Below are 27236 nucleotides of genomic sequence, written 5' to 3' on the forward strand. Positions count from 1 at the left end.
TGAGGCTCTGCCGGGAGCCACAGAGCAGACGCGGCCGAAGTCGACATGGGCAACTTGAAGAGCGTGGGCCAGGAGCCCGGGCCACCCTGCGGCCTGGGGCTAGGGCTGGGCCTCGGGCTGTGCAGCAAGCAGGGCCCGGCCTCCCCAGCACCCGAGCCCAGCCGGGCACCGGCACCCGCACCCCCGCCCGCGCCAGACCACAGGTGAGGGCTGCGGAGGCTAGGAACAGGTGGCAGGGGGGCAGATGTCAAGGCCTAAAGACCCAGCTTGGAAGGGCTGGAGCCTGCAGCCCAGTCAGGAGGGCCAGGTCGCCAACCCAAACGGCTGTCAGCGTGGACAGAACAAGATGGTCAGGGAGGCTCAGACAAGAGACCGGGATCCAGGCCGGCAGGCAACAGGTGAAGGTCGGGGGTAAGGGTTCCAGCTTACCAGGTGCGAATGGCCAGGGTTTGAATGCTGCTCTGCTGCCAAGAGCTGTTTGACTTTGAGCAAGTTACTTAACCTCTCTGAACCTCCGTTTATACAAAATATGGATATAGCAGTACTTGACCCCACGGAGTTGTTGTAAGTTTCTAGCTCACGGCAAGACCGACAAACAGCCATGATTATTTAACAGGAGTGGAAAGGAGCTGGGGAGAGGTAGGTACAAGGGAGTGAGAGGATGGGGGAGAGACTGAGGCCCTCGGGAAGAACTGAGAAGACACAGCAGCTAGGCCCTTTTCCCCTGCTCCAGGCCCCTCCTCCCACTGGCCATCAGCCCCAAAACTGACCCTGCAGCCCCAGACCCCAGCAGGGGCCCCCCTGGGGCAGAGGTCCCTGGAGAGAGTAAGGACGCAGCCCGAGGCCAGGTGGGGTGACCGGCCAGCCGGGGTGGCCAGGCTGCAGGCAGCTCTGCGCGGAAGGGCGAAGGGGCCGGGGGCCTGGCCGCACAGGCGCACGGAGGCCTGCGTCCCTCCCTTCCTCCCCGAGGCTGGGCTGGCAGCCCTGGGAGGAAGTGATAAGGCCTCTGAGGCCGGAGGGAAATCTGGACTGAGGAATCCCTGCCGGGGCTTCCTGGGGCTCCGTCCCCTCCAGGCCGGGCTCATCTCAACCTCAGGGGGCTGGACACCCCATGTCCAGAGGAGGCAGTGGGGATGAGGACTCAGCCTTGGGCCAGGGTCTCAGGATCCCAGCGCCGCAGCCCCGGGAGCCCAGGGTCTGGCTGAGCATCCAGAGGAGTGAGGCGGGCCTGGGTGGAGAAGGGGCAGCTCTGCCCGTGCGGCCCTTGGCAAGATCCTTAACTTCTCTGAGCCTCAGATCTCCCATCTGTAAACGGGGTGCAATACTGCTTACCTTCCAAGGCTGTTGCGAGGGCTGGGAGGAAGGGTGAGAAAGCACATGGCAAGCAAGCAAGCAATCATTGGATGCTTAATGCTGTCGGAGAGGTCTCTGGGGCACGTCCAAAGGGTCACACACTTCTCTCCCATGACCCCAGCCCGGCTCCCAACAGCCCCCAGCTAACCCGGCCTCCAGAGGGGCCCAAGTTCCCCCGTGTGAAGAACTGGGAGGTGGGGAGCATCACGTACGACACTCTGTGTGCGCAGTCACAGCAGGTAAGGCCTGGAGCCCCCATATCCCAAGTCAAGGTCAAGATGGCCGAGGCCCGTCCCCTCTAAGGGAGAGGAGACCGGGAAGAACCTGAGGAGCCAAGGAACGTGCAAGGGACTTGATCACTCTCAGCCTCCCTGACCCAGCCCAACCTCTCGGCTATTTCCAGTCTTAGCGGGGGGTCGGGGGGCCCAACCCACACCTCCCGGGACCCTCCCTCCCTCTGCCCCAGACTCTGCCTCCAGGCCCTGCCCCCCAGCCCCGATCTGGTCCTGACCTGATGCTCCCTGCTCTTTCGGCCACCGCCCCCCACCCCGACCCAGGACGGGCCCTGCACCCCCAGACGCTGCCTGGGCTCCCTGGTGTTTCCACGGAAACTGCAGAGCCGACCCTCCCAGGGCCCTCCACCCCCTGAGCAGCTGCTGAGTCAGGCCAGGGACTTCATCAACCAATACTACAGCTCCATCAAGAGGTGAGCCCCCCACCCCAAGACCCGCAGCCCACCCTTGTCCTTGGTCCTGCTGAGACCTAGAGACGGTGACACTTCCCCCGGGGCCCCTCGCATTCCCCCCGTCCCGGTACCACGTGGGGCCGGAGCTCAACACCGCCACACTCGCCAAACCCTCACCAAGCCTGGGGGCCCTCCCCGGCCCACGACTTCCTCTTGCTCCCCTCTCCTCCCCAGGAGCGGCTCCCAGGCTCACAAGGAGCGGCTTCAGGAAGTGGAAGCCGAGGTGGGGGCCACGGGCACCTACCAGCTTCGTGAGAGCGAGCTGGTGTTCGGGGCCAAGCAGGCCTGGCGCAACGCCCCCCGCTGCGTGGGCCGGATCCAGTGGGGGAAGCTGCAGGTGTGGCTGGCTAGCCAGCACCCAGTGTGGGGACAGGGGGACACAGGAGAGGAAAAGATGGGGTGCGACATCTCCTGAGGCTTCCCGCGGGGGTTCCCGAGCAGTGGGGAGACCCCGCCCATTCCCTTAGAGACTGGTGCCCCAGGGGCGCCCACAGCCCAGCAGCTAACACCTGGTCGTTAAGCCCCATAGCAGCGCCTTGGCTGTCTGGGGGGGGAGAATCACCCAGATGGACAGACGGATGCACTGAGTAGGTGAGGACAGCTGAGCGGTGATCCCTGGGGGGTATGGTCAGGGCAACAGGAGCAGTCTTCCAAAAACGGCCCCCGCTTGCCCAGCCCAGCGTCCTCACCCCGAACACACTGCCCCCTGCCGGCCCCCCAGAGCCTCGGCCTCACACCCTCCTTCACACGCCCCACCGTATGACTCACAGCTCCCGTGGGTTACTGGAACAGCCTGTGGCCCGGCACTACGAGAAGCAAGCTGACCCACAGGGGAACTGGATCCATGACCTTGGCCTCCTTAGTTGTAACTGGACACCAGAGAATTTGGAAGAAAGCCATGTGCTGAGTAAATCCCAAAGGAGGCTCAAATAAAATCAGAACAATCCTGTCTGACACTTAACAAAATGCTTTAAGTTGTTCAAAGCTCTAGCTCAACTCTGAACCCAACAGAGATTCCGTATTTGACCCCGCTCCTGGCCCCAGGCCAGCCACTGTCACCGCTGCCCCTATCACCAACACAAGTCCCCTCCTCCCTGAAGCAGGAAAGGGACCTCCCAGCCTCTTGCTGGGGCCTCCACCCCACCAGTCAGGATGGCTCCTCCTTGCTTCGGAATGTCAGGATGGGCAGAGTCCCCGGAGACCACCGACTGCAGCCCCCCCCTTCCCATCATCAGTGTGCTCAAGGAGAGTCAGAAGACTGGCTGGGGTCACCTGCTTTTGCTCGAGCGCCATGAGAAATGGGGAACTCGCCACCCACACCCCCAGGCGGCATCCCCATCAGTTGGTGCCCTTCCCCGATCATCAGTTTGGCAGTGACTGGGTCCCTCCTCTGTACCAGGTGCCAAGTCAGCTTCTGTAGGGATGGGGAGACACTTGCCCCGGCAAGCAGATAAGAAACAGGCCAGACTATGCCGGGTGTGTGGGGTGCAGGGCAGGAAGGGTCAGTGTGGGTGCAAACGGTCAGGGAGGCTCCCAAGGGGAGAAGGAACCATGGTTCACAGCTTGTGACCCCCCCCAGCCTTCGAAGGCTGCAGACAAGGTCACTAGTCCCTGCCCTGCGTCCTTGCCTTCTCCTGGGGCTGAGACTCAAGACCCCCATCTCCCTCCTGTCTCCCTGCCTCGGATGGCTCAGGTGTTCGATGCGCGGGATTGCAGCTCTGCACAGGAGATGTTCACCTGCATCTGCAACCATATCAAGTACGCCACCAACCGGGGCAACCTCCGGTGAGTGCCCCCCACCCTGCTCGAGACCCCAACCCCCCCCCCAGGCACAGGCAGTGAACTTGGGCTCTGACCAGCTCTCGTCCCCACGTCAGTTCGGCCATCACAGTGTTCCCCCAGCGTACTCCGGGCCGCGGAGACTTCCGAATCTGGAACAGCCAACTGGTGCGCTACGCGGGCTACAGGCAGCAGGACGGCTCCGTGAGGGGGGACCCAGCCAACGTGGAGATCACCGAGGTGGGCGTGGGCGGGTGGAAACGGGAGGCCAGCCCGAGGGCTCTGGGAGGAGGCAAAAGGGTCCAGTCAAAGAGCGGTCAGCGCAGCAGGGAGAGGGGACCTCACTGAGATGAAGGATGGGAGATGCCAAAGAAGGGGGTCCCTGAGGAGGGCACAAGGTTGGGCCCCTCACTCCCATCTCCGGCCCCTCTCCCTGCAGCTCTGCATCCAGCACGGCTGGACCCCAGGAAACGGCCGCTTTGATGTGCTGCCCCTGCTGCTGCAGACCCCAGATGAGGCTCCAGAACTCTTTGTTCTGCCCCCCGAACTGGTCCTCGAGGTGCCCCTGGAGCACCCCACGTGAGCACGAGAGGGGCCGGGACGGGTGGAGGAGGGGGCTGCCCAGGGGGTGGCCAGGTAGGCAAGGCTCCACAGGGCTGATCCCACGGCCTCACGCCCCCAGGCTGGAGTGGTTCTCGGCTCTGGGCCTGCGCTGGTACGCCCTCCCAGCAGTGTCCAATATGCTGCTGGAAATTGGGGGCCTGGAGTTCCCTGCAGCCCCCTTCAGCGGCTGGTACATGAGCACGGAGATTGGCACACGGAACCTGTGTGATCCTCACCGCTACAACATCCTGGAGGTGAGGACCAGTGGGCGGGGCGGTTGGGGGCATGTATAGGATGTCGGCAACATGGAGAATCTGAACAAGGTCAGGTCCGCTCTGCCTCCTGACCTAGAACTGCAGAGGAGGGCTCTGGAACCACCAAGGTCAGGGGAAAGGGGTGTATGTGCCTGCGTGCGAAGATGCAGTTATTTTTCTGGGGATAGGAGCTGTAGCTATAGCTTTCACCAGTTTCTCAAAGCATATTTTGACTCAAAACATGTTAAAACCCATTTTAGAGATGAGAAATTAAGGCCCGGGGCTGAGAAGTGGCCGGCCCCTGGGTCCCTCTCTGCCCTGTGGTGCCTTTGCAGGCAAGAACCTGAATCAGCCCCAAATGAAGCAGTCAGGCCTCCTGCTGGCCACCCACCCACCCTCACCCCTTCCACTCACGAGCTGGAGACAAAGATGTTCTCCACCCACCCTCCCCCATCCCCTGCCAACCATTGCCGTGCACCCCTGCTCCCAGGATGTGGCAGTCTGCATGGACCTGGATACCCGGACCACCTCATCCCTGTGGAAAGACAAGGCAGCCGTGGAAATCAACTTGGCTGTGCTGCACAGTTACCAGGTACACAGGCCCCGACTGGCCAGGAGCGCAAGGGATTGGGGCTGGAAGAGAGGGAGGCACTTAGAAACTGGGCCGGGGGTCGGAGAAAGCTGGAAAGAGTTCCACGGGGCACGCCGGGCCTGTAGTCCCAGGCGCTGTAACTATGGGAACCTAGCCGATTAGTGCATGCTCAGTAATTCTGGTCCCCAGGGCATAGTGGGTATTGCAGTTTGTGGGGCCCACTGGATTCTGGAAACTCTAATTCCAGGACGAGGGCATGCTGAGCATTGTAATTTGAGGAAGCTAGTGCCTGCTGAGTACTTCTATGTGGTCTCGAGAGTTGCGGCTATTTTCGTGCGGGAGGCATACAGAGAGCACAGATTGGCGCTCCTTTTGCCTGCTGGATTTGGAGCCTGACCACGCGTGCCGCACTTAGGGGCGACACTGGTTCAGGGAAGACGGTAGATGTTGGGTTTGGGGTGACGGAAGCGCAGGGTCTGTGGGCTGAGTCTAAGCCCGTCCCTCCTTCCCTCCCTCACCCCAGCTCGCCAAAGTGACCATTGTGGACCACCACGCTGCCACAGCCTCCTTCATGAAGCACCTGGAGAACGAACAGAAGGCCAGGGGGGGCTGCCCTGCCGACTGGGCCTGGATCGTGCCCCCCATCTCGGGCAGCCTCACCCCAGTCTTCCATCAGGAGATGGTCAACTATGTCCTGTCCCCTGCTTTCCGCTACCAGGTGCCCACCCCACTGGCTCTTGCCCACCATGCCAGCTCTAACTGAGCAGCCCCAGGGGCCTCCAACCTTCTGTTCTCTCTCCTTACCTCTCCCTCCACTCCCACCCCCCCCCATCGCTTCCCTGTAGCCAGACCCCTGGAAGGGGAGCACAGCCAAGGGCACCGGCATCACCAGGAAGAAGACCTTTAAGGAAGTGGCCAAGTAGGTGCCCTGGGAGTGCTGCCCTCCCCCCCACACCCAGACCCTCACCCCATCGCCAGCAGTGGTCTGGGCACTCCACCCCTCCACACCCACCAAGACCTTTCTTGGGTCACGCGCCTGGGGAGGCCCTGTCTCCGTGCGCCTGGGACCCCTTCACCCCACCCTTGCCCACAGTGCGGTGAAGATCTCTGCCTCACTCATGGGCACCGTGATGGCGAAGCGAGTGAAGGCGACCATTCTGTACGCCTCCGAGACCGGCCGGGCCCAGAGCTACGCACAGCAGCTGGGGAGGCTCTTCCGGAAGGCCTTCGACCCTCGGGTAGGACTGAGCCCAGAGGGCAGGGATCTGAAAAGAAGGGGGGGGTTCTGCCCCCCTTCAGACACACCCTGGAGAACAGGAGAGGGTCACAAGGCAGGGCCCACGAGGAACCCCGGGATCCTCAGGGATTCAGGGATCGAGTCGGGGCCTGAATCTTGCCCTGCTGGGAGGGCTAGAATAAAAAGAACCAGGGCAGCACAGCACATGGTCTTCTCCTTGCCCACAGGTCCTGTGCATGGATGAGTATGACGTGGTGTCCCTGGAGCACGAGACGCTGGTGTTGGTGGTGACCAGCACCTTTGGGAATGGCGATCCCCCAGAGAATGGAGAGGTGAGGCCTGCCAGGAAAGGGGCCGCTGGGAATGAGGGGAGACTCAAAATTGGAATGGCTGGGCAGGACCCCCAACCCCATGATGGAAAGCGGAGATGCCGTGACAGTAGGAGCGTGGACAGTCCACTGGGACACAAGGGCCTGCACAAACCACACTCCAGGCCCACCATTGCGGCTGCCCCACACACACACACACCTGCTTAGCCGGGTCCCCAAGTCATTTCCATTATCAGAGCAAGTGTTTAATACACGGAAGGCACTTCCTGGCTGGCCAGGCATTGACAAATGGCAAAGACGGCACTTAAAGCGAGATCTCAGCTTTGTCATTTCTTCTTTTCTTAACAAAAGAAAAGAGCACTGCTCAGATGCCAACAGAGATTAGGAAACTTCACTTTCTGAACAAATCTTGAAAGAAACAAACTAGAGTCCCACCACTGAACACTTTATTGTTAATCACTGTCTTTCCTGCTTCTCTGTCTCTGGCCGCCCCCAGGAACATTCATTTCTGGAGCCCTTATCTGCTTCTCTTTCTAAATGCCTTCTTAGCACTAAGTACCTCCTCAAGTCCCCTAGAGCAGAATGCTCATGGAAGCCTTCTCCCCTGCCTTGCTGCCCATTCAGTCCTGCTTCTGACCTGCCTTTTAAAGAAACTAGAGTCACTAACTTTTTTTAGTATAAAAGTAATAGTTACATCCATGTGACCCACGACCCTATCAAGACAGAGAACATTTCCATCACTTAGAAAGTCCCCTTGTCAACTCCCCAAGTCAATCCACCTCCCAATCTCCCCACCAAAGGCGACCACCGTCCTGATTCCTGTTGCCTGGTCTAGAACATCATAGATAGGGGAGCACGGTATTCTGGCTTCTTTCACTCACCCTGCTTTGGAGGTTCATCTCACTGTTGAGTGATTCAGTGGTTCATTCCTCTCCATGGCTGAGCCACGCCCATGGCATGAGCAGTTTATTTCTCTCCTTCACTGCTGACGGACATCTGGGCCGTTTCCAGCGCTTGGCTATTGTGAATAAAGCTGTTATGAACATTTCTGTACAAGGCTTTTGTGGCCTTATGTTTTCATTTCTCTTGGATAAATACCTAGGAGTGGGATTGCTAGGTCAGTGGGTAGATGTTATGTTTAACTTTTTTTTTTTTTAATGAAACTGCCGTACAGCCAAACTGATTGAACTGCACCCTTAAGTTCCGTGCATTTCAACGTATGTACATTTTACCTCAAATTTTTCTAAATGGAGCAAACCTAGGAAATTGCCCTACAGAAAATGGCATATATTTACTAACAACACAAACAAGAATATTTATAGCAGCACTGTTCATGATATCCCCACACTGGAAACAGTTCAAATGACTCTCAGCCGTAGAATGGATAAATACATCGTGGTCTATTCAAATGCAATGCAGCAATGAGGGTGAACAAATTACAACCACACACAACAAAACAGATGAATCTCAAACATCACGCAGAGGGAAAGAAGCCAGACACGAAAGAATCAGACCACGGGACTCACTTTGTATCAGCTTCAGAAAGAGGCAAAACAATTCCGTGGGGTTTTAATCAGGAGACCGGGTGGTTACCCCAGAGAAGGGGTGGGGAGTAACTGGGGTGGGGTGACACCAAGGTGACTTCTAGGATGCTGGTGATGTTTCTTGATGGGATGCTGATTACACAGGTAGGTTCAGTTTATGAAAATCTGTAAAGCTGTGCATTTATAACATGGGTGCTTTTCTGTATGTACATTACACTTCAAGAAAATGTTCAAAAAATAAAATTAAGGTAGTACATGCTAATTACGGTGAGCCTGTAGACTCACCATCTAAATGCATCTACAGTTAACCCTAGGATATTATGGCCTTGCCGTGTTTTGTTTTTTCCTGTGTAAAGATTGTCGCATGTAGTTCTAAGCTATTTCCGTGGCAGCATATGATACGGCTCAGCTTCCTAGAAGATATCAGTGCCACTAGTGATCAGGGCAATGCAGGGAGACTGAGAGCCATTTTCCACCTATCAGATTGGACTGGTCACATCCAGTGTGGACGGGAGTGAGGAAAGAGCACTCCTCTATCCTGACGCTAGAGGACCATTTGACTACGCCACCAAGCTTTTAAATCCTCTGACTCAGCAGTTCCACTTCTAAGGACTACCCTACTGAAATATGCAAAGGAGGAAACAGGCGTATATGAGTGTTCGAGCATTGTGCATAGACCATCCAGATGTCCCCAGGCAGGGGGAAGTCTCATACATGATGGTACCTACAAATGATGGGATGCTATGTAGTCATTCGAAAGAATGAGGTCTGGGATTTCCCTGGCGGTCCAGTGGTTAGGACTCTGTGCTTCCACTGCAGGGGGCCCGGGTTTGATCCCTGGCCAGGAAACTAAGATCCCACAAGCCGCATGGTGTGGCCAAAAAAAAAAAAGAATGAGGTCAATCTTGGTGTGTTGACCTGGAAAGATATCCATGATAGGTTATTGACAAAAAGCAGGTAAACATAATATGGTCCCATTTTTACTTTAAAAAATAAACTGTAGAAAGTTTAACATCTGTCCATGGTACACATGCCTTGGGGGATGAGACTGGAGGGAAGGGAAGGGAAGAGTTTCTCTTTTATTACTTTACAACCTTCTGTAATGTTTTCAAAAAGCCAATACCTCTTTTTTTGAAATGTTCAAAACAAATTAAAATTTAAGGTCATAAATAATAATAATAATAATAATAACAAGGGCCAGTCCAGTGTAGTATGAACTTCTGTACAGTTTGAAATAAAACAAAACTAATCGTGATGCCAACGTTTGCCCTCGCCAGAGTTTTGCAGCGGCCCTGATGGAGATGTCGGGCCCCTACAACAGCTCCCCTCGGCCAGAACAGCACAAGTGAGTAGGGATGGGAGTTTTGGGGACGGGGGGACAGTGAGGCATCTGGAGACACAAAAGGAAAGGAGGTCTAAAGAGTTCTCCCGCTGCTCTGCACATCATTTTCCCAAAACAAGCTGGAGGACAGCTGAGCGGAGGCCTCAGCCCTCATGCAGCCTCAGGACACCCTCTATCCTTGTGATCCCCCCCCACTCCAGGCCCCGGGGCTCTAAGGGGCCGTCAGTCCTGAGGTCTCCTTCAGAGACAAGAGGGGAGGCAGGGCCTGGAGGCTCAGAGACCCCCTGGGGCCGCAGCCCCAATCCCAAGCCTGTTCCGGAGACCCTGAGGCTGTCCCCTGGCCGCGTCCGGGCCCCGCCTGGTCTCCAGTCCCCTGTGACACCCCGTCTCCCTCCTCTCTTGCAGGAGTTACAAAATCCGCTTCAACAGCATCTCCTGCTCGGACCCGCTGGTGTCCTCCTGGCGGCGGAAGAGGAAGGAGTCCAGTAATACCGACAGCGCAGGGGCGCTGGGGACCCTCAGGTCCGGGGAGGCTCGGCGAGGGGAGCGACGGGGGAGGCAAGCTGCCTGGGCCCCTGGGAGCGGGGGACGAGGTGGCCTCCGCTGACGGCTCCCTGCACCCCAGGTTCTGTGTGTTTGGGCTGGGCTCCCGGGCGTACCCCCATTTCTGCGCCTTTGCTCGTGCGGTGGACACGCGGCTGGAAGAGCTGGGAGGGGAGCGGCTGCTTCAGCTGGGCCAGGGCGATGAGCTATGCGGCCAGGAGGAGGCCTTCCGCGGCTGGGCCCAGGCTGCCTTCCAGGTGAGCCCCCGGGCCCGTCCCGACATCTCGCTCCCGCCACCCTCCCCCCCCCCAGTTCCGAGTCACTCCAGCCTCGACATCTGCTCCCGAGACCTGCCGTACCTACGGAGGCGGGGCCCTCACTGATGCCTCGACTCGTTGGGTTCTCTGGCCCCTTCCTCTTCCTCCAAAATCCACCCTCGTTTTGCCACTGCACAGCCAGCCCTTCTGGCTGAGTCCTGAGTGGTGAGGGACAACATGGCCCTGACAGCACGGGTGGAGCAGCTAGGGCCCCTGCAGGCACAGGCGGGAGCCTCAGGCAGGCACGGGCTGCCCGCACCCTCCCCCATGGGCACAGAGGGAGGGGTGCAGGGCAGGATGGAGGGAGAAGGGAAGGATCAAGAGAGGGTTAGTCAGAGGCAAGGGGTGAAGCTGAGAAACTACAGGAAGTCAGAGGCTAGGCAGGTTTGGGGGGGGGGTGCCTGGACTGCAGGGGGTCCTAGGCTAGGGGAGTACAGGAGGGGCCAGCCCAGGGCTATGACTTTCTAAGCCTGGGCTTCCTCCAGAGCAGCTCTGCCTGGTCTGGGGATTACGCCTGGAGCTGAACGGGGCTCCTTCTCCCAGTCCTAACACTGCCCCAGGGCAGCGCTGGCCCCGCCAAGGTCCCCAGGCTTGAGCTCAGCGGGTCTGGACTGATGGCGAGGAGGAGGGCATCGCAGCAGGAGGGCATCCCAGGAGGAGGGCCGGCCAGCACAGGTGGAGCATTTGCTGGGGAGAAGAAGAGGGAATGGGAAACAAGACTAAAGAATCCAGACAGAGGGAATCGGCAGGAAGCTGGGAGTGGGACGAGAAGGGAGGAGCAGGCATGAGGCTTGGGGACACCACTTTAGAGACCCAGGGCCAACAGGAGGAGCATCCAGCCAGAAGCAGGAAGGCTCTGAGCTAACCAGGGTGGGAGCAGTGGGGGTAGGAAGGAAGGGAGGGGGCCAAGGAAGGAAGGAAGAGATATAAGACTTTACACACACAAAAGAAAGATTAACAGGACTGGTGATACGGATGGGAGGAGAAGGAGCAACCAATCATGGGTGAGCCCTAGATTTCAAGCTGATGGCCGGCCAAGCGGTTTGCCAGGCTTGCACCTGAGCAGAAACAAATAGGATACACACCCTCCCAGGGGTCCTGCCCCAGGGGCCCCCTCTAGCCCCTGGTGTGCAGTGCAGGGGAAGACAGACCAGCCGGAGACCCCTCCCAAGGCCCCTGGAATTCTGTGCCCACTCCAGGAGCACTTAAGGGCTTTATATAAGCATGTCAGCAGACCCTAAAGAGGTGTAAAGATGGGGAAACGGAGGCTTGCAAGCTGCTAAGTCTAGGAGTGAGAATGTGAACACAGGTCTGAACGCATAGATGCGTTCGCTGAAGCTTCCGTGTGCCAAGCTCTGTGCTCCTTGGGACACGAGATTAACACTCACCAGATTAACTAACGAGTGGACGTGACAAAAGTACATGCAAAGGAATAGCTAACACAGCGGCCAAGACACGAAATGGGCTGAAGGACACAATGCCGTCAGCCTCAGCCTCCGTTTCGGTTCCACTCTCCCTCCTGCCCCCAGGGGCTGCCTGTCCCACAGGTGCAAACCTGAAACGGCGCCTCTGCTCCGGCAGCCCCAGGGATGGAAGGTGGTGACTGGGGCCCCAGCAGGCCCAGCTCCATCTCCCGCATCAGCGCCGCTGAGCTCCTCGCCACCCAGGCCCTCCCTGGTGGCTGGAGGGCCTCAGCCCTCACCTCCTCACCCCCCAGGCCTCCTGTGAGACGTTCTGCGTGGGGGAGGATGCCAAGGCCGCGGCCCAGGACATCTTCAGCCCCAAACGGAGCTGGAAACGCCAGAGGTACCGGCTGAGCGCCCAGGCCGAGGGCCTCCAGCTGCTGCCAGGTGCGGCCCTGATTTCACCCTGACTCTGCTGGACCCCCAGCTCCCCCCAGGGCCCCGGGACCGACTCACTCAGGGGCCAGGCCCGGGTCCCCTGCTCCGGCTCTGTCTCATCTGCCCCCCGCCCCTCAGGCCTGATCCACGTGCACAGGCGGAAGATGTTCCAGGCCACAGTCCTCTTGGTGGAAAACCTGCAAAGCAGCAAGTCCACGTGAGGAGGACCAATCGGCCCCACCACGCCGGCCCCTGCCCCTCCTCCCCCAGACCCTGGCTCCGCCCCCCTCCTGCCCAGCCCTCCTATAACTGCCCCCTCTCCCCACCCCCAGCCGGGCCACGATCCTGGTGCGCCTGGACACTGGAGGCCAGGAGGGGCTCCAGTACCAGCCGGGGGACCACATAGGCATCTGCCCGCCCAACCGGCCGGGGCTCGTGGAGGCGCTGATGAGCCGCGTGGAGGACCCGCCGCCACCCACCGAGTCTGTGGCAGTGGAGCAGCTGGAGAAGGGCAGCCCAGGTCAGGGGGCTCCATCCCTCTGGTCCCCAGGGTCCCCTCAGGTTCAGGATCCGGTGGAAAGTGGCCACCTCCACTCACAGGCGCTGTGCCGCCTCCTGACGGGCTGGCCTTGTTGCTGGACGGTCCACTGAGGGCGGCTCCCTTCTCAGAACTCCCCGACACCCCCCCGCAGAAGGCCGCCCCTCCCTCTGGGCTCCTTCCAAAGGCTTCCCCACTCCACCCACCCCCAGCAGCCTAGCCCGCTCTGTAGCTGGCATCGGGTCTACCTGCTGCTGCACCAGTGCCTGGAGTTCAAACAAGCTGGGCGGGGAAAGGCAGGAGCCCAGACCACAGCAGTCCAGCAGGGGCCCTCAAACACACACACACACACACACACACACACACACACACACGCACACACACGCATGGGGGCTGCCCATACAGGCCCACCACCACTGTTCGAGGGCCAGGCCTCTGATAAGACACCGTGAGGTGGTTAGTCCCCCTGTACTCCCCAGACAATGCAATTCCGGCTCGGCCCCGTCCTCAGAGCTCCCCGTGCCCCCCCCCCCCACAGGTGGCCCTCCTCCCGGCTGGGTGCGGGACCCCCGGCTGCCCCCGTGTACGCTGCGCCAGGCTCTCACCTTCTTCCTGGACATCACCTCCCCGCCCAGCCCTCAACTTCTTCGGCTGCTCAGCACCCTAGCGGAAGAGCCCAGTCAGCAGCAGCAGCTCGAGACCCTCAGCCAGGTGGGGGCGCCCCGTGGGGCGCAGGGGCCGCTGAGGCAGGACGGGCCAGCAGGGGAGCCCACCTGGCTATCGCGCTGGGGCTCTAAGACCCAGCTCCGGAGTTCCTACTCATCTCCAAATCCTCTCGCCTTAAAGAAGCACGGAGGGGGCTTCCCCGGCGGTCCAGTGGTTGGGACTCCGCGCTTCCACAGCAGGGGGCGCGGGTTCAGTCCCTGGTCGGGGAACTAAGATCCCACGTGCCACACAGCACAGCCAAAAGGATAAAAAAAAAAAAAAAAGCACGGAGAAGGTGCTCAAGAAATGTTTGTTGGCCTGAACTACTGAGGAGGGAGAAACCCCAGGAGGCTCAGCTCCGGAGGGGTCAAGAAGGGAGGTCATCAGGCAGGGCTAGAAGGTTCCAAGCTCACCGCCCCCTGCCCCCGCCAGGATCCCCGGCGCTACGAGGAGTGGAAGTGGTTCCGCTGCCCCACCCTGCTGGAGGTGCTCGAGCAGTTTCCATCCGTGGCACTGCCTGCCCCGCTACTCCTCACCCAGCTGCCCCTGCTCCAGCCCCGGTACTACTCGGTCAGCTCAGCACCCAGCGCCCATCCAGGAGAGATCCACCTCACAGTAGCTGTGCTGGCATACAGGACCCAAGGTGAGGCTGGGGAGCAGGGGCAGGGCCAGGACCACACAGTGACCCCGGGATGGACCCCTCACTGGCCCCCTCCCTCCCCACCCCCCTAGATGGGCTGGGTCCCCTGCACTATGGAGTCTGCTCCACATGGCTGAGCCAACTCAAGACTGGAGACCCCGTACCCTGCTTCATCAGGGGGTAAGTGGGCACTGCGGGGGATGGGGGCAGGAGGGGCACCAAGAAGAGAGTGTCTGTCCCAGCAGGGGTGGCGGAGTGCGTCACGGATGGCCGAGGACAGGTGGAGGGATCTGCACAGGGTTGCACAGGGTGAGGGTAGAAGCTTTGGTGAAGGGTGTGATTGGGAGCAGGGACGCCCCACTTAACATATCCAGGACGGGGCACCCACTTCACAACTCTGGCTAAGTTTGGGGCCTTTCACTAATTTGGACTTCGGGCCCTATCTTGAAACTGCAGTTCCCAGAGACGGGGCTGGGATTCGATCCAGCAGGCCCTGTTGCTTTTAGACGGTGTGCTGTGTCCCTCCCGACATCTCTGGGGTCAGTCTGATGTTGGCAGGCAGGGTACCTGGGAACTGTGCCCCATCCGCATTTAGTCCGGGGAGAACTGGTTAGGTTACCATAGTAACACTGAGCACTCAAGGAAAGTGAAGGATCTCAGGATACCCTTCCCTCCTGCTGTGTTCAGAAGTCTTGCCCCATCCAGCACCCAGGAGCTGGAAGTCTCAGGTGGGACAAAGAAGAGTTCCCAGGATGGCACCAGCTAGGCCTAGTGACCCAAACCCATCCAGCAGGCTAAATTACAGATAAACTGCCAATCTAGTGAACACAAACCAAATGCCAATGTCGAGGCTATGGTTTAAAATAATGACACTCAGTGAACCCATTATGAACTAAAAGGCTGTCTGTCCTTCCCTTCCCCATACTTGCTATATCTCCTGAACTGAGACATCAAAACGTTCTTCAATTCAAATTTAAGCTTTATTTCCTTTGACCCAACCTCCAGAAACCACAGGTCCAGGAAGTTTCTGCCAATCAGCAAAGTTCTTTTATTAAACACTTTGCGCTTACTATGAGCTAGACACATGCATTAACTCATTTTCAGTGGAAGCTGAGTTCTCCTCTCTCAACCCTGCTGAGGTTGATAAGAATGGGGGATGTGGGGAAACAAAGTGGGCCTGATGGAGGGTCTCTTGGCTAGGGCTCCCTCCTTCCGGCTGCCGCCTGATCCCAGCTTGCCCTGCATCCTCGTGGGCCCAGGCACTGGCATCGCCCCCTTCCGGGGATTTTGGCAGGAGCGGCTACACGACATCGAGAGCAAAGGTGAGTCTGGGGCCCAAGGGAATGACTGGAAGGCAGGAGGGAGTCACACAACTTAGGGGCACAAAAGAGCAGGGGGCTAGAAGGCAGGAACCGGGTAGGAAAGAGGGCAAGGAACAGGGCACAAAGGTGACAAGAAGTTTATTAGACCAGGGGGTCGGGGGCCTAGAGGCAAGGGCAGTGCCCTGTTGGTCTGGCTTCCTGGTGCCCAGCACAAAGTAGTGTTGGATTGGATTAACAACAAAGGGAACCCGGATGTCTGGAGAAGATGGGGCTGGAACTCAGAAGACAGATATGCCCCAGGTGGACTCTGGACTGTGTCAGAGGTCACCTAGGTGTGTCTGAGACCCAAGGAAGCTACAGGGTGTTCAGGTTGGGCACGGGGTGCCCAGGGGAGCTGGTAAATCAAAAGAAGGGAGCTTGTGACTCAGAGGAAGGTGTAGAGTGCAGAAACTGAAGGTGTGGGAGAATACCTTGGAGCAGGGAAGGGGCCATACAGTCTCAGACTGCTGCGTTGGACGGTACAAAGGGCATGGAGTCAGAAGCCCCAGGCGTAGCACAGCGTCACTACTGGCCATGCCACCAGAGGGAAGTCACCACCTCCTGTGACCTTCGGCTTCTCTGTAAATCAGCGTCAGGCAGGATCTCTGTGAAAGCATCCCAGCTCTCCTAGAGGCCAAACAGCTGAGTGGTTGTTTCTGCCGGAAAGGGTGGGCCCCTCAGCCTGGGTGAGGGTAGCCAGTGGGAGGTGTCACTAGGGCTGTGTCCCCAGGAGGGGGTTGGGGGGCTCTCCCAAGCCGCAGTGATGCTTGCAGGGCTGCAGCCTGCCCCCATGACCTTGGTGTTCGGCTGCCGGTGCTCCCAGCTCGACCATCTCTACCGCGAGGAGGTGCAGGACGCCCAGCAGCGGGGGGTGTTTGGCCGCGTCCTCACCGCCTTCTCCCGGGAACCCGACAGCCCTAAGGTGCGGGACCCTGAGGGTGCAGGGGTAACCCGAAGCGAGGGACAGGGGAAGAACCGACGTGCGCTCCAGCGGCGCGCCTAGGCCCAGGCCCAGGCCGGCCGCGCCCCCTGCAGTGCGCACCCTCCGCCCGACCCCTCAGCTCCCACTCAGTGGCGCTCAGACGCCCGCCCCCCCCTCGGCTCCACCCTCGTGCCAAGGCCCCTTTGGGTCTCACCCACCCTCACCCATGCCCCGCCCCTTACTTGGCTCCGTCCCTTGAGACCCCACCCCAGCGCACCAAGGCCCCACCAGGTGCGCTGGGTATCTTTCCCGCACCCAGGACCCACCCTACCCGCTACCCCCGGGGCCTGCCCTTCCCTGCCTGGTGCCCCGCCAGGGTCTGCCCCTGACCCCGCCTCCCCTCAGACCTACGTGCAGGACATCCTGCGGACGGAGCTGGCTGCCGAGGTGCACCGCGTGCTGTGCCTCGAGCGGGGCCACATGTTTGTCTGCGGCGATGTCACCATGGCAACCAGCGTCCTGCAGACGGTGCAGCGCATCTTGGCGACAGAGGGCGACATGGAGCTGGATGAGGCCGGCGACGTCATCGGCGTGCTGCGGGTACGGAGGGGCGGGGCCGGGGGCCGCAGCCACTCCCGCTGGCAACTCCGACTTGGGTTTTGATCTCCCGCCCTCTTTCCCCCGCCAGGATCAGCAACGCTATCACGAGGACATTTTCGGGCTCACGCTGCGCACCCAGGAGGTGACAAGCCGCATACGCACCCAGAGCTTTTCCTTGCAGGAGCGGCATATGCGGGGCGCAGTGCCCTGGGCGTTCGACCCGCCCGGCCCAGACACCCCTGGCCCCTGAGAGCCCTCTTGCTTTCCGCTTCAGTTCGCGGAGAGAGGGGCCGTCAGACCGGAACCGGCCACCTCTCCCTCCCCTCCCGAGGTGCCGTCCCACCTCTGTCCAGAGTCCGCGGAGACTGGCCTGATTCCCGGGAATATCTCTTTCTCTGTCTAGGTCTGTTTGCCTACCCTAGGTCTGAGTAAATCTGGAAGGCCGTCTCCCAGCAGTGGTATTCCAGAGCCCTTTTGTGTTATTTAGGTGCATTTTAGATTCCCCTCACCTCTCTCGGAAGTATCTTATCTTGAAGCCTGATCTCTAAATCATTCAAATATTTATTACTGAAGATTCACCATAAGAGACCAGATCAGAAGTTATGAGAGCTACTAAGATGCCTAACCCAGCGCTGTCAATTACAGTTACAGAATGAATGACAAGCTTTGTCTTTGAACTTGTGCAGTGTGGAGGTGGTAATTCTTTGACAGGGAGTCCTGGAGAACAGTGGTGGTTTCCAGCCAATCACGGGCAGTTCTTCTGTGTTGCTCCCCTGATCTGGACTGAGAAGCAGGTGCAGTCGTCAGCTGACAGGAGTGGGGATTCCAGGACTAAGGTCACAAAGATGTGCAGCACAGCCGTCAGCAAACTTTACTGCTTGTTTCAGACGGGATGAGGGGCCAGACCCGCTTCCTCAGAGGTCACACCAACGTGAACTCCAAAAACATCAGGCCTCTCTAGTCTTTCCACTCACGGTCCCCATGCCCTTCCACAAGTCCCACGGGAACCTAAAGTCCAGATGTGTCTAAAGAACCTACTGCCTTTCGGGTCCAGTCCCTCATGGCTCCCTTATGTGTAGCTTGGCCTCCATCTTGGCTCTGCCCTCCAACTTGAGGTCCCTTGGGAACTTCTTCCCAGGCAACCACTCCAGGACAGATAGTTGTCTCTTAGCCCCTCCATGTGAGGACTGTCTCTAAGACATGTTTCCCGATGCCTTGGGCATCTCCTCTCCTACCGTTTCTCTCTTCTCCGGAGCGAGTCCGTCATTGACTCCCAAGTTCTGCCCAGCTAAAGCATCCATGGGGGTCTTTAAAGAGGGCTCGGCGTGCCCTTCCACTCTACCTCGTCCGATCTCCTGTGGCTGGAGAAGAAGCCAGGGAACCTGGGGGAGGAAAAACTCTTGACAAGCAGTCCAGGGGTTTAGGTTCCAGAGATGACCGTCCCCATCACCCCCAAATTCCCACCACTGTTCCCATCCCTCCGAGTCTGACTCCACCCAGTGTCCTACTCATTGCCCCGCCTCCACCCGTTAGACAATACTGACCGTGAGCAGCCCTCTCAGTCAGTGCTAGTGGCCTGGCCAGGCTCCTTCTGGGTGTCTGTGGGCTCCTGAAACCCTCCAGGGAACAGATTCCGGGTCCTCTGGGTTCTCCACTGCTGTCTGGGGCTGGAAGCAGGACTGGAGCCTGGTGAGAAAAGCCATCAGCTGGGCAGTGCCATGATACCTGCGGTTCACCCGGGGTCTGTCCCCCACACACCCTGACCGCCTCACCATCACTGGACCAGGATGGCTTCTCCTCCTCCGGTGAGAGTGTCTGCGGCGGGCTGGACCAGGGCCTGGACAGGGAGGAGGGTGAAGCCTCGCCCCACAGTTCCTGCTGCTGCCGCCAATGGAGCTAAACGGAAAGGAGAAGAATGAGGGGCTCCCTCCGGCCCTGCAGCCTGAGGCCCAGCCCCCGGGCTCGGTGCAGAGGGTGCTGAAATCTCCTCCCCCACCCTCAGCTTAGAGCCTGTCCCTGGCTGTGCGGGGCTGTGGTTTGGTAGGAGTTTGCTTGCCTCACTCAAAGCAGAGCTGCGTTCCACCCCCAGCTCCACTGCTTGCCACCTGCGACCTCAACCTGGTCGCTTCACTTCCCCTTAGTGCCCTCATCTGTCAAATGAGGACAAAGACTAGCCAGTGGGCGGGGCTGTTAAGAGGATTACAGGAGAGGAGTGCGAACACCCACGTGTCCTCGCGTCCTCGCCCAGTGTCCCTCGGGCACGAAACCTGCCACCTTTCTTTCCCTTTCTGCCCCCTCGCCCTCCCTTCGCCTTGCCACCAACAAGGGGCACCTCTTAGTTCCCCTCACCCTCTTCTGAACTGTGTTCTTTCCTGTTGGGTAATTCCTTACACTCCAGCCCCTCCACACTCTCCATTTAGTTCAGCTGCTTTCTCCCCGCATTTCTCTTTCTGGCACCCCTCTACTCACCTGGTGCAGGTAAATGGCGTGGAGACTCATCTCAGCAGACGCAAGCTCTGGGAGCTGGGCCAGCTTCTGGCCCCCAATGCCTCCTGGGGACACACAGCTAGAACAGAGGGCACAGTGGATGAAAAAAAAGACATGTCCCCCCGTCCCCACATGCCCCAGGGAGGGCCAGGCTTCACCTCCCCTTCCTGATCACTCCCCCCATGCCCCTGCACCCTTCTCCTGGAGGATCAGCCCCACCAGCCCTGCTCCCTGCGTCTCAGGCCCCCACCCCTCACCTTGAGTCCTGGGTCATTCGGGAAATGGAGGCCAGGAGGCTGGCCGTGGCTGCAGCTGGGCAGGGGACTATGGGGCTCAGGTCCTGGGGGGGCACGAGGGGCTGCATCGAGAGGTTGGCTGGGAAGGCCTCCTGCTGGGCGCAAGAGAAGAGAGGGTCAGAAGAGAGGACAGGAGGGGAGGCGGAGGTCTAAGGAAGGCAGGAGAGCAGGCTGTCAAGCCTCTTAACACAAGAGGTGAGGCAGAGGGAGGGGAGGGGCCGGGGGGTGAGGGCAGCAGGGCAGGCCAGGCTTCAACTCACCAGAGGGGAGGCAGAGTTGCTGAGGATCCCGGGGCTGGGGGTGCTGCGAACCGAGCTGGCGCCCCAGGCGGCCGCGTCTTGTTGCACCCGGCCTCGAAGGTGCCCCAGGAACTTGGAGCTGTGGCCTGGGGGGCACCATTGTGGATGAAGCAGGGAGAACCTCATCAGTGAGAGCTCAGTCTTCCCGTCCTCGGCACGCTCAGACAGTGAAGCCTCAGTCTCTCCCTCCGAGAGCCACTGAAAGCAACCACAGTCCTTCAGGTGCCGCCAACAGCACCTTTTTTTTTTTTTTTTTTTTTTTGGCCGTGCCACGTGGCTTGCGGGATCTCAGTTCCCCTACCAGGGATGGAACCCGGGCCCTGGCAGTGAAAGCGCCAAATCCTAACCACTAGGCCACCGGGGAACTCCCGTGAACACCACTTTTATAGCTGCAGTGGGTGCCCCCTGGGGTAGGCAGGACGGGAGACACTAGCCCCCCATTCCTTCTTTCCAGGTGAACTGGAAAGAATGGGGACTAGCTCAAGACCACCCAAAAACACAGCCGCAGAACTGGACCTGGGTCCAGACTCAGCACTAGGATACAGCGTGACCTCGGTGTTTTGCCAAACCTGTTCACGCTGGATACCAGGGCTGGCCTGACTCCAGCCCCGTCCACTGACCGAGACGTTTCTCGGCCTCTCTGATGGTCTTCGTTCCCGTTTACAGGTGTTACGACATGCTGGGACCTCTGGCAGGGCTCTACACATGTCACCTCATGTAATCCTCCTAACAGCCCCACGCACTGGCTAGTCATTGTCTGCATTTGACAAATGAGGGCCCTAAGGGGAAGTGAAGTGACTAACTCGAGGTCACAGGTGGCAGGCAATGAAGCTGGGGGTGGAACGCAGCTCTGCTTTGAGTGAGGCAAGCAAACTCCTACCAAACCACAGCCCCGCACAGCCAGGGACAGGCTCTCACCTGAGGGTGGCCATGGCGCTTCACATCCATAAGAGCAAAGGAACAGATGTCCCCAACCCCGGCCACATCTACAGTGAAGTGACGAAAAAAGTCAATAATCTCCAAGGCGCGAGGGCGAAACCAGAAGAGCAGAAACAGTGGGGTGAGGAGAGGCGACAGCAGCTCCTCCGCGAGGGAGACCTGGGGAAGCAGGGGCGAGGCTCAGAAGGGGTTGCTGAGAGCAACCAAACTCGCCAAGCAGGAAACCTCCAACGCAGTCATTCCCCGACGCCCGGGAGGGCCAGCCCTGAGCCCGTTTGTCCCCAGACACCGCGGGCAGCCAAGCCTCCTCCGCAGCCCCGCTACGGGCGTGACCCTCACCGCTCGGTATTGCAACAGCCGCGCCATCTGCCGGTAAGCGCTGGTCCTGCCGGCAGGGCCGGTCTCCTCCGGGAGGTAGTGCATGTGCGCCAAGGCCGCCGGCAGCAGGATTTGCGGCGGACGCCCTTGGCCCTGCTCACCCGGAATGAAAGACCTAGAGGGCGGGATCGGGGTGGAGAAGGGGCCTGCCGTTCAGAGGATGCGCGGCTGGGATGCAGGGCTGGGGGGCCACTAGCGGTGGGAGCGGCAGGGGATGCGCGGGAGGCTCAGCCCCAGGACAGAGGAATGATCCCTCCCCGAACATCTCCCCCATCGCACCTGGCCACGGTGGCCACAATCCCGAGCGCGGTCATGGCGGTGAGCACGTGCTCCACGGAGAGCACGTCCTCGTCGTAGACGGTGAGCACGAGCAGCGCGGCGAAGAGCGCGCCGGCGAAGAAGACGAGCTGGCGGGCCAGCAGCGCGAGCAGGGGCGCGGGGGGCGCGGCGGCGCGCAGGAAGGCGGCGGCGGGGCAGTAGGCGCGGGCCAGGCGCGCGCGCAGCTCGTGCGGCAGCTCGTTGAAGTGGCGCAGCTGCAGGCGGGCCAGGCGGGACCAGCGGCGCGTCCCCAGCGCGCCGGGCTCGCGCCGCAGCACCTCCGCGCGGCTGTAGAAGGCGTGCAGCAGCTGCCAGGCCAGCACCAGCGGGCTCAGCGCCAGGTTGACGGCCGCCAGCAGCAGCACCGTGCGCCGCCAGCGCGCGGCCAGGGCGGCCCGCCGGTCGCTGCGCTTGTAGGCGTCGGGCAGCTCCCAGCCGCCGCGGAAGAACGAGAAGGGCCCGCGGAAGAGGAGCAGATCGACGTTGAGCGCCAGGCCGCGGCTGAGGAAGGCCGCGCTGCCTCCCCAGGGCACGGCGCAGCGGGCCGGCAGCAGGCCCTTGTTGGCCAGCGCCACCTGGTAGTTGGTGTAGCGCAGGATGCGGTGGTGGACGTCCAGCTCCGTCAGCGGCCTCGGCTGCACGCACAGCCCCCCGCTCCTCTGCAGCGCCAGGAGGCGGGACTGCACCTCTGCCCAGGGCACCGAGCTGAGCTCCTCCTGCGGAGAGGGGACGCCTGAGCGCCAGCCACCTGGATTCCTCTCCACGGCGATGCCCAAACTCCCCGTGACCAGAGATGCATCCCCGCCGTCCTCACCCAGTGTCTCTCGGGCACGAAAGCTGCCACCTTTTGCTTTCTGCCCCCTCACCCTCCCTTCGCCTTGCCACCAACAAGGGGCACCTCTTAGTTCCCCACATCCTCTTCTGAACTGTGTTCTCAGGGCCCTGCCCCTCCTGAGGCCGTGAGTCATGTGCTTCCCAGGAACAGCTCGTAAACCAAACTCTACAGGTATCTGAGCTCAGCTCCTTAAGAGCAGGTTTTCCTGGCCACCGCTCACCACCCCACCCCACCCCCATGCCCACAGCCCTACACATACAAGGTACATCACAACTGCAGGTAACAAGGCAGTCTCTTGCCCGTTCCTAGGGTACCAGCCCGCTGGGCCCAGAAGCCCCCAAACTCTTACCTCAGCATGCTTTGAGACACACACACACACACACACACCCCGCCCCATCCCACTCCATCAGATTAACCTTCCTAAGACAATGGCCGTGTCCCCATCTGGGGTGGAGGCTGTCAGATCTCACTTGGAGCTCATCTGCAAACCTCATTTTCGCCCAGTTTCACCCAGCCTCCCCAGTCCAGCTTAGTCAAGTCCCTCCAGGCCAGCCTCTCCAGTCCATCCCAGGGTCTCCCTTTCCCCTGGAAGGAAGCGGGGAAAGAAGGAAGGAGAAAGAGAAGGGTCAGGCACCTCCTGGAGGAGCAGTGGTCCAGCTCCTGATCTTCCCTGCCTCCATCCCCAGCCCTCGCGGCTCTTTCCTGTGCTATGGCTTGTGCTTCCGTACTCAGGTGGGCTTTCGAGAACCTCTCCCCTTTGCTGCACAGGAGGTCTGTGTAAAAGGCTCCGCACTTCTGAGAGGAGCAAGGAAAGCCGGCTGCTGAAGGTAGCCTTTGCGCTGTGCCTTAAAGAAAGAACTTGGGCGCAGAGCCAGAAGGAGCACGAGCAAGACGGAGAGGAAAGAGCGAAGCGTGACCAGGGACAGTGAAGGGGCCAGAAAGCGGGGTGGGCTCACCGACAGGGGCCTGAACACTCAGTTGCAGGCTGGTGGGTCAGTCTCCTTACTGCTGCCCAAAGATGCTCATTGCTTCCCCTGCCCCCTTCCCGCCTGGGGTTTGGAATGCCTCCCCACCTCCAATCCTTCCCAGCCCAACCCCAGTTCCTCCTGCTCTGTAAAGTCAGGTGACCGCCCTTCCTCTAAAGACCCATTGTTTGGACCACAAGCACGTGACTGTACATCACCTTCCATAACCATCTACATCAACTAAGCTCCACAACAGTAAGGACCTTGTGTTCTAAGGGGTGGTACCCCACTCCCTAACATTATTCGGGGCCAAGGGTAGGTGTCACTAAGACCTTCTGCCCTCTTCCCAGTGGATCCTTCTGTCCGTACAGCCCCCTACTCCTTCCCATCCTCTGCCCCCTGACATGGCACCCCTCCACAGACACGCTCACCCAACCAACTCACTGGGGGGATGTCCAGGGCCTCCCTGTAAAACACCTGGATGTCCCAGTAGCTGAAGAGTTTGCAGACCGAGCGAAGCAGCTGGAACAGCCAGAAGGCAGCAGCCAGGATGAGCAGGAAGACCAGCAGGGGGCTGGAGCGGATCCTGTGCCGGGTGGGACAGACAGAAGAGAGAAAGTAGGGGCCCCATGGCAAGGGAGACCAGGCTTGGGGAGCGATGGGGGTCCTGGAGAGGGGACCCAGCCAGACCAGTGGTTCTCAAAGTGTGGGCCCTAGGGGTCCCCAGACGCTTGTGAGTGTCTGCAAAGTCAAAACTTTTCATATAATATTAAGGTTTTCTGCCATTTTCATTCTCATTCTCCCAAGAGTATACAGTGGCCTTTTCCAGAGGCTACGTGACATCACGGTCACAGTCGATGGAAGGTATATTTGTACGTTCTTAGGTTTTAAAGCTGTTCGCAGCTTTAATCTCTAACAAGGTAAATATAGATAGGATTCTCATAAACAAAAGCTCTTGGGAGTTGGGTTCTCAATCAATTTTAAGTGTATTAAAGGTGGCCTGAGACTAAAAACTTGGAGAATGGCTGATCTAGACCAAGGAACAAAAGGAGGGGAGGCTTTTGTCGGTTGCTCTCCCCCATCACCTCCCCCACCAGCTGTCACTCACTGCTGGGCACACTGGGATGAGGGTAGGATAGCATCTGACAAGGTCACTTTGCTGTGGAGCGACCCAGGTCTTGTTCGGTTATTTGGTTGGTTGGCAAAGAGAACGCTGTAATCCACACAGTGAAGAAGGAAGGTTGTGAAGGTGACAATGAAAATGAATTGTCTGGGACAGGAGGGAGTGCAGTGGTCAGGCCTGAGGGCTGGGAGGGCTCCTGCCCCAGCCTCCAGGCCCACCCGGATTAACCCATCCTGCTGAGCCCCTGGATTGCCTGGGAAGGCGCTGGCGGACTCAGCAGGCACTACTGAGGAAGCAAGGGGAAGAGCTTGGGGTCTGGGACAAGCATCTCACCCCAGCTGGAAGACATCCTCCAGCAGGATACAGGCAAAGCCACTCCTCTGGTGGTAGCTGTAGATGTGGCAGGGCGTCAAGAATTAAGCCTGCGGCATGATGGGCCTTTCCTGAGGACGCCGACTCCTCAGCCCCCAAGTCCCCAACCCATTGCACCCCTGTCTCCCTGCCTCCCGTGCCCCTTCTGCCAGGCAGAGCACAAAAGGATATCTTGGTGAAGAAGCTGTCCAGGTTCTGGACGTGGTGCCAGGAGCCTGGGCACAGAGGGGAGAGCGTTGGGACTCACCTGACTCCGTGCCCTCAAGCCTCTGCCAGAGGCCCAGCCCGGGGAACACTCTGGAGCCCTGAGGCCCTCCCCAGCCCTACACCCGCCCGCTCACCTCGGAGCCCTTCAGGCACATGAAGCAGGGGCTGCTGTTCCTCCCCATGGAGGGCTGAATCTTGGGACCCCTCAGGGTCACAGTCATCCAGCCGCTCATAAACCTGCTCAGGGATTAGAGGGCCTTTCCGCAGCCCAGGAGGGTCCTGGGGGCATCGACGTGGGGGAGGGGCAGAGTGGGACCCCCAGGAAGGGGGAGCAGAGATGGGCGTCATTGCAGGCCGGGGCTGCGTGGCGGGGGTAGCGGGAGTGGGGAGGGTACTAGAGCGAGGCTGAGAAGACCCTGGGGCCTGCACCGCTGGGTAGGGGGGCCCCGGGGCTGAAGAAGGAACTGAGGAAGGGGTGCTTTTTGTGTGAGGGGCAGGGGCCAGAGAGAAGATGGAGACCCTCCCTCCCTCAGGTCCCCAACCCGGAGGAGGAGGAAGAGGAGGCAGTGGCCCGGGGAGGAGGGGCACGGATCCACGCTCCAGGTCTCGCCACCGCCCCAGCTGCCCCCTGGTCCGTCCCTCCCCCCCCCCCCCCCCCGCCCATTTGCCTCACCATCAGGCCAGCGGCATCTCCTGAAAGCTTGGAAGGATGGGAGCTGCTGCTATTTCCGAAGAGGTCTGTGTTGCTGAGCGGGGATTTCAACAACCAGCACGGTGACAACAACAGCCCGGTGACTCAGTTGGGGGAGGCCTCAGGCGTCCCAACTCGCAGTCACCAGTCCGACCACTCACACCCCTTCCAGGGCAACCTGTGGCCAAACCTCTTAGGGCCCCGCCTCCATGCCTGGCAGGGCAGTACCTGGAGAGGCAGGAGCAGACAAGCAGCAGATGGAAGGAGATCCCCACGGTCCCACCTTCAGACCCCCCGCGGACTTAAAGCGGGGAGGCCAGAGAGCAGCAGCCAAGAACAAAGACAGAAAGAATCCTAGTGAGGATTATAGGGCTATGGGGCCAAGACATACAGCTTTAGTTTCTTAAAACCTTATCTCAGAAAAAAACAAAACAACTTATCTCCGCTCCCTATATACACACACACAGAGTGATCAACAGAGAAACACTTTAAGACCAAAAACAGAAAGAAAAAAAGAAAATGAAAAAGGCTGCATGTTTTGCTTGTATGACAGTGCTAAGGAATGGAAAAGGGGAGACCGTCTGACTTTGCAGCCAGGGTGGGGGAAACTGAGGAGAGGGAGCAAGTGAAGAGAGGAGAGGCAATTATTTTGGATGTGAGGTGGTTCTTGGAGCTTTCACAGTAGGAAAGTGGGGTTCCTCAGAAGCTCTATTATGTTTACTTATTTATTCTCTTGAAACCCTCTCTACCAAGTTCTGATTCAGTTTTGGGGGCCCCCTGAGAAGCATCAGGGCTGACCCAGCAGAGGGCAGCTGAAGGTCTGGAATTTGGAAGGGCAGGTAATTTGGGTGCCCCAGGGATGAGCTGAGTTGAGTTCCTTGTTGCCACCTCAAGGAGAAGGCGGAGGCCCAGGCAGCTGGTATGGTGGCTTGTCCAATGCCATTCCTGAGGCCCTGAATCATCAGGTTTCCTACTGAAGTCCATTCCTGAGGTGCTGACTCAGCCACCCAGGCGTCAGGGCCTCCAGGGCTTAAGCCCAAGCGCTGATGTAGGGACCAGTGTCCAAGACATGAAGACAGAA

General features: G+C 59.5%; 2 protein-coding genes across 5 annotated transcripts in view; one reads left to right on the plus strand and one right to left on the minus strand.

Moving 5' to 3' along the window:
• On the plus strand, window positions 1-17926 carry NOS3 (nitric oxide synthase 3). 4 transcript variants are annotated; one of them, XM_061198913.1, is made up of 26 exons: window positions 1-203; window positions 1490-1592; window positions 1911-2059; window positions 2273-2435; window positions 3792-3883; window positions 3976-4117; window positions 4317-4456; window positions 4560-4734; window positions 5225-5326; window positions 5850-6044; window positions 6172-6245; window positions 6420-6564; window positions 6791-6895; window positions 9714-9781; window positions 10184-10300; window positions 10404-10578; window positions 12356-12488; window positions 12618-12696; window positions 12812-12999; window positions 13556-13728; window positions 14155-14365; window positions 14455-14542; window positions 15563-15684; window positions 16497-16645; window positions 17051-17245; window positions 17334-17926. In XM_061198913.1, exons 1-26 carry the CDS (start codon window positions 46-48, stop codon window positions 17493-17495), a joined length of 3603 nt encoding a protein of 1200 aa, XP_061054896.1. In that variant the 5' UTR covers window positions 1-45; the 3' UTR covers window positions 17496-17926. The 4 variants fall into 4 exon arrangements, with proteins under 4 accessions (XP_061054896.1, XP_061054895.1, XP_061054898.1 ...); XM_061198912.1 differs by having other exon boundaries at window positions 2-203; window positions 1475-1592; XM_061198915.1 differs by lacking the exon at window positions 1-203 and adding an exon at window positions 281-398 and having other exon boundaries at window positions 1475-1592.
• Window positions 17817-27236, minus strand: part of ATG9B (autophagy related 9B) — a 14761-nt gene continuing 5341 nt past the window's right edge. The window contains exons 2-15 of the mRNA XM_061198927.1: window positions 25599-26090; window positions 25429-25472; window positions 25219-25283; window positions 24871-25032; window positions 24207-24348; window positions 21924-22678; window positions 21606-21759; window positions 21246-21425; window positions 20289-20525; window positions 19990-20123; window positions 19715-19811; window positions 19018-19141; window positions 18790-18931; window positions 17817-18627 (exon numbers count right to left, since the gene is read on the minus strand). Coding sequence (XP_061054910.1) covers window positions 18804-18931; window positions 19018-19141; window positions 19715-19811; window positions 19990-20123; window positions 20289-20525; window positions 21246-21425; window positions 21606-21759; window positions 21924-22678; window positions 24207-24348; window positions 24871-25032; window positions 25219-25283; window positions 25429-25472; window positions 25599-26090 — 2714 coding nt within the window. The 3' untranslated portion in view covers window positions 17817-18627; window positions 18790-18803. The remainder of the gene's footprint in view (window positions 18628-18789; window positions 18932-19017; window positions 19142-19714; window positions 19812-19989; window positions 20124-20288; window positions 20526-21245; window positions 21426-21605; window positions 21760-21923; window positions 22679-24206; window positions 24349-24870; window positions 25033-25218; window positions 25284-25428; window positions 25473-25598; window positions 26091-27236) is intronic.

The sequence above is a fragment of the Eubalaena glacialis genome, chromosome 8 (genome assembly GCF_028564815.1).
Source record: "Eubalaena glacialis isolate mEubGla1 chromosome 8, mEubGla1.1.hap2.+ XY, whole genome shotgun sequence".
NCBI lineage: Eukaryota > Metazoa > Chordata > Mammalia > Artiodactyla > Balaenidae > Eubalaena > Eubalaena glacialis.

Bases quoted from the DNA above. Each gene is read 5' to 3' on its own strand.
- NOS3 (XM_061198912.1), top strand. From the start codon at position 46: ATGGGCAACTTGAAGAGCGTGGGCCAGGAGCCCGGGCCACCCTGCGGC. The intron at 2,436-3,791 runs GTGTGGCTGGCT...CGGATGGCTCAG, and splicing joins TCCAGTGGGGGAAGCTGCAG to GTGTTCGATGCGCGGGATTG. The intron at 13,000-13,555 runs GTCAGGGGGCTC...CCCCCCCCACAG, and splicing joins GCTGGAGAAGGGCAGCCCAG to GTGGCCCTCCTCCCGGCTGG.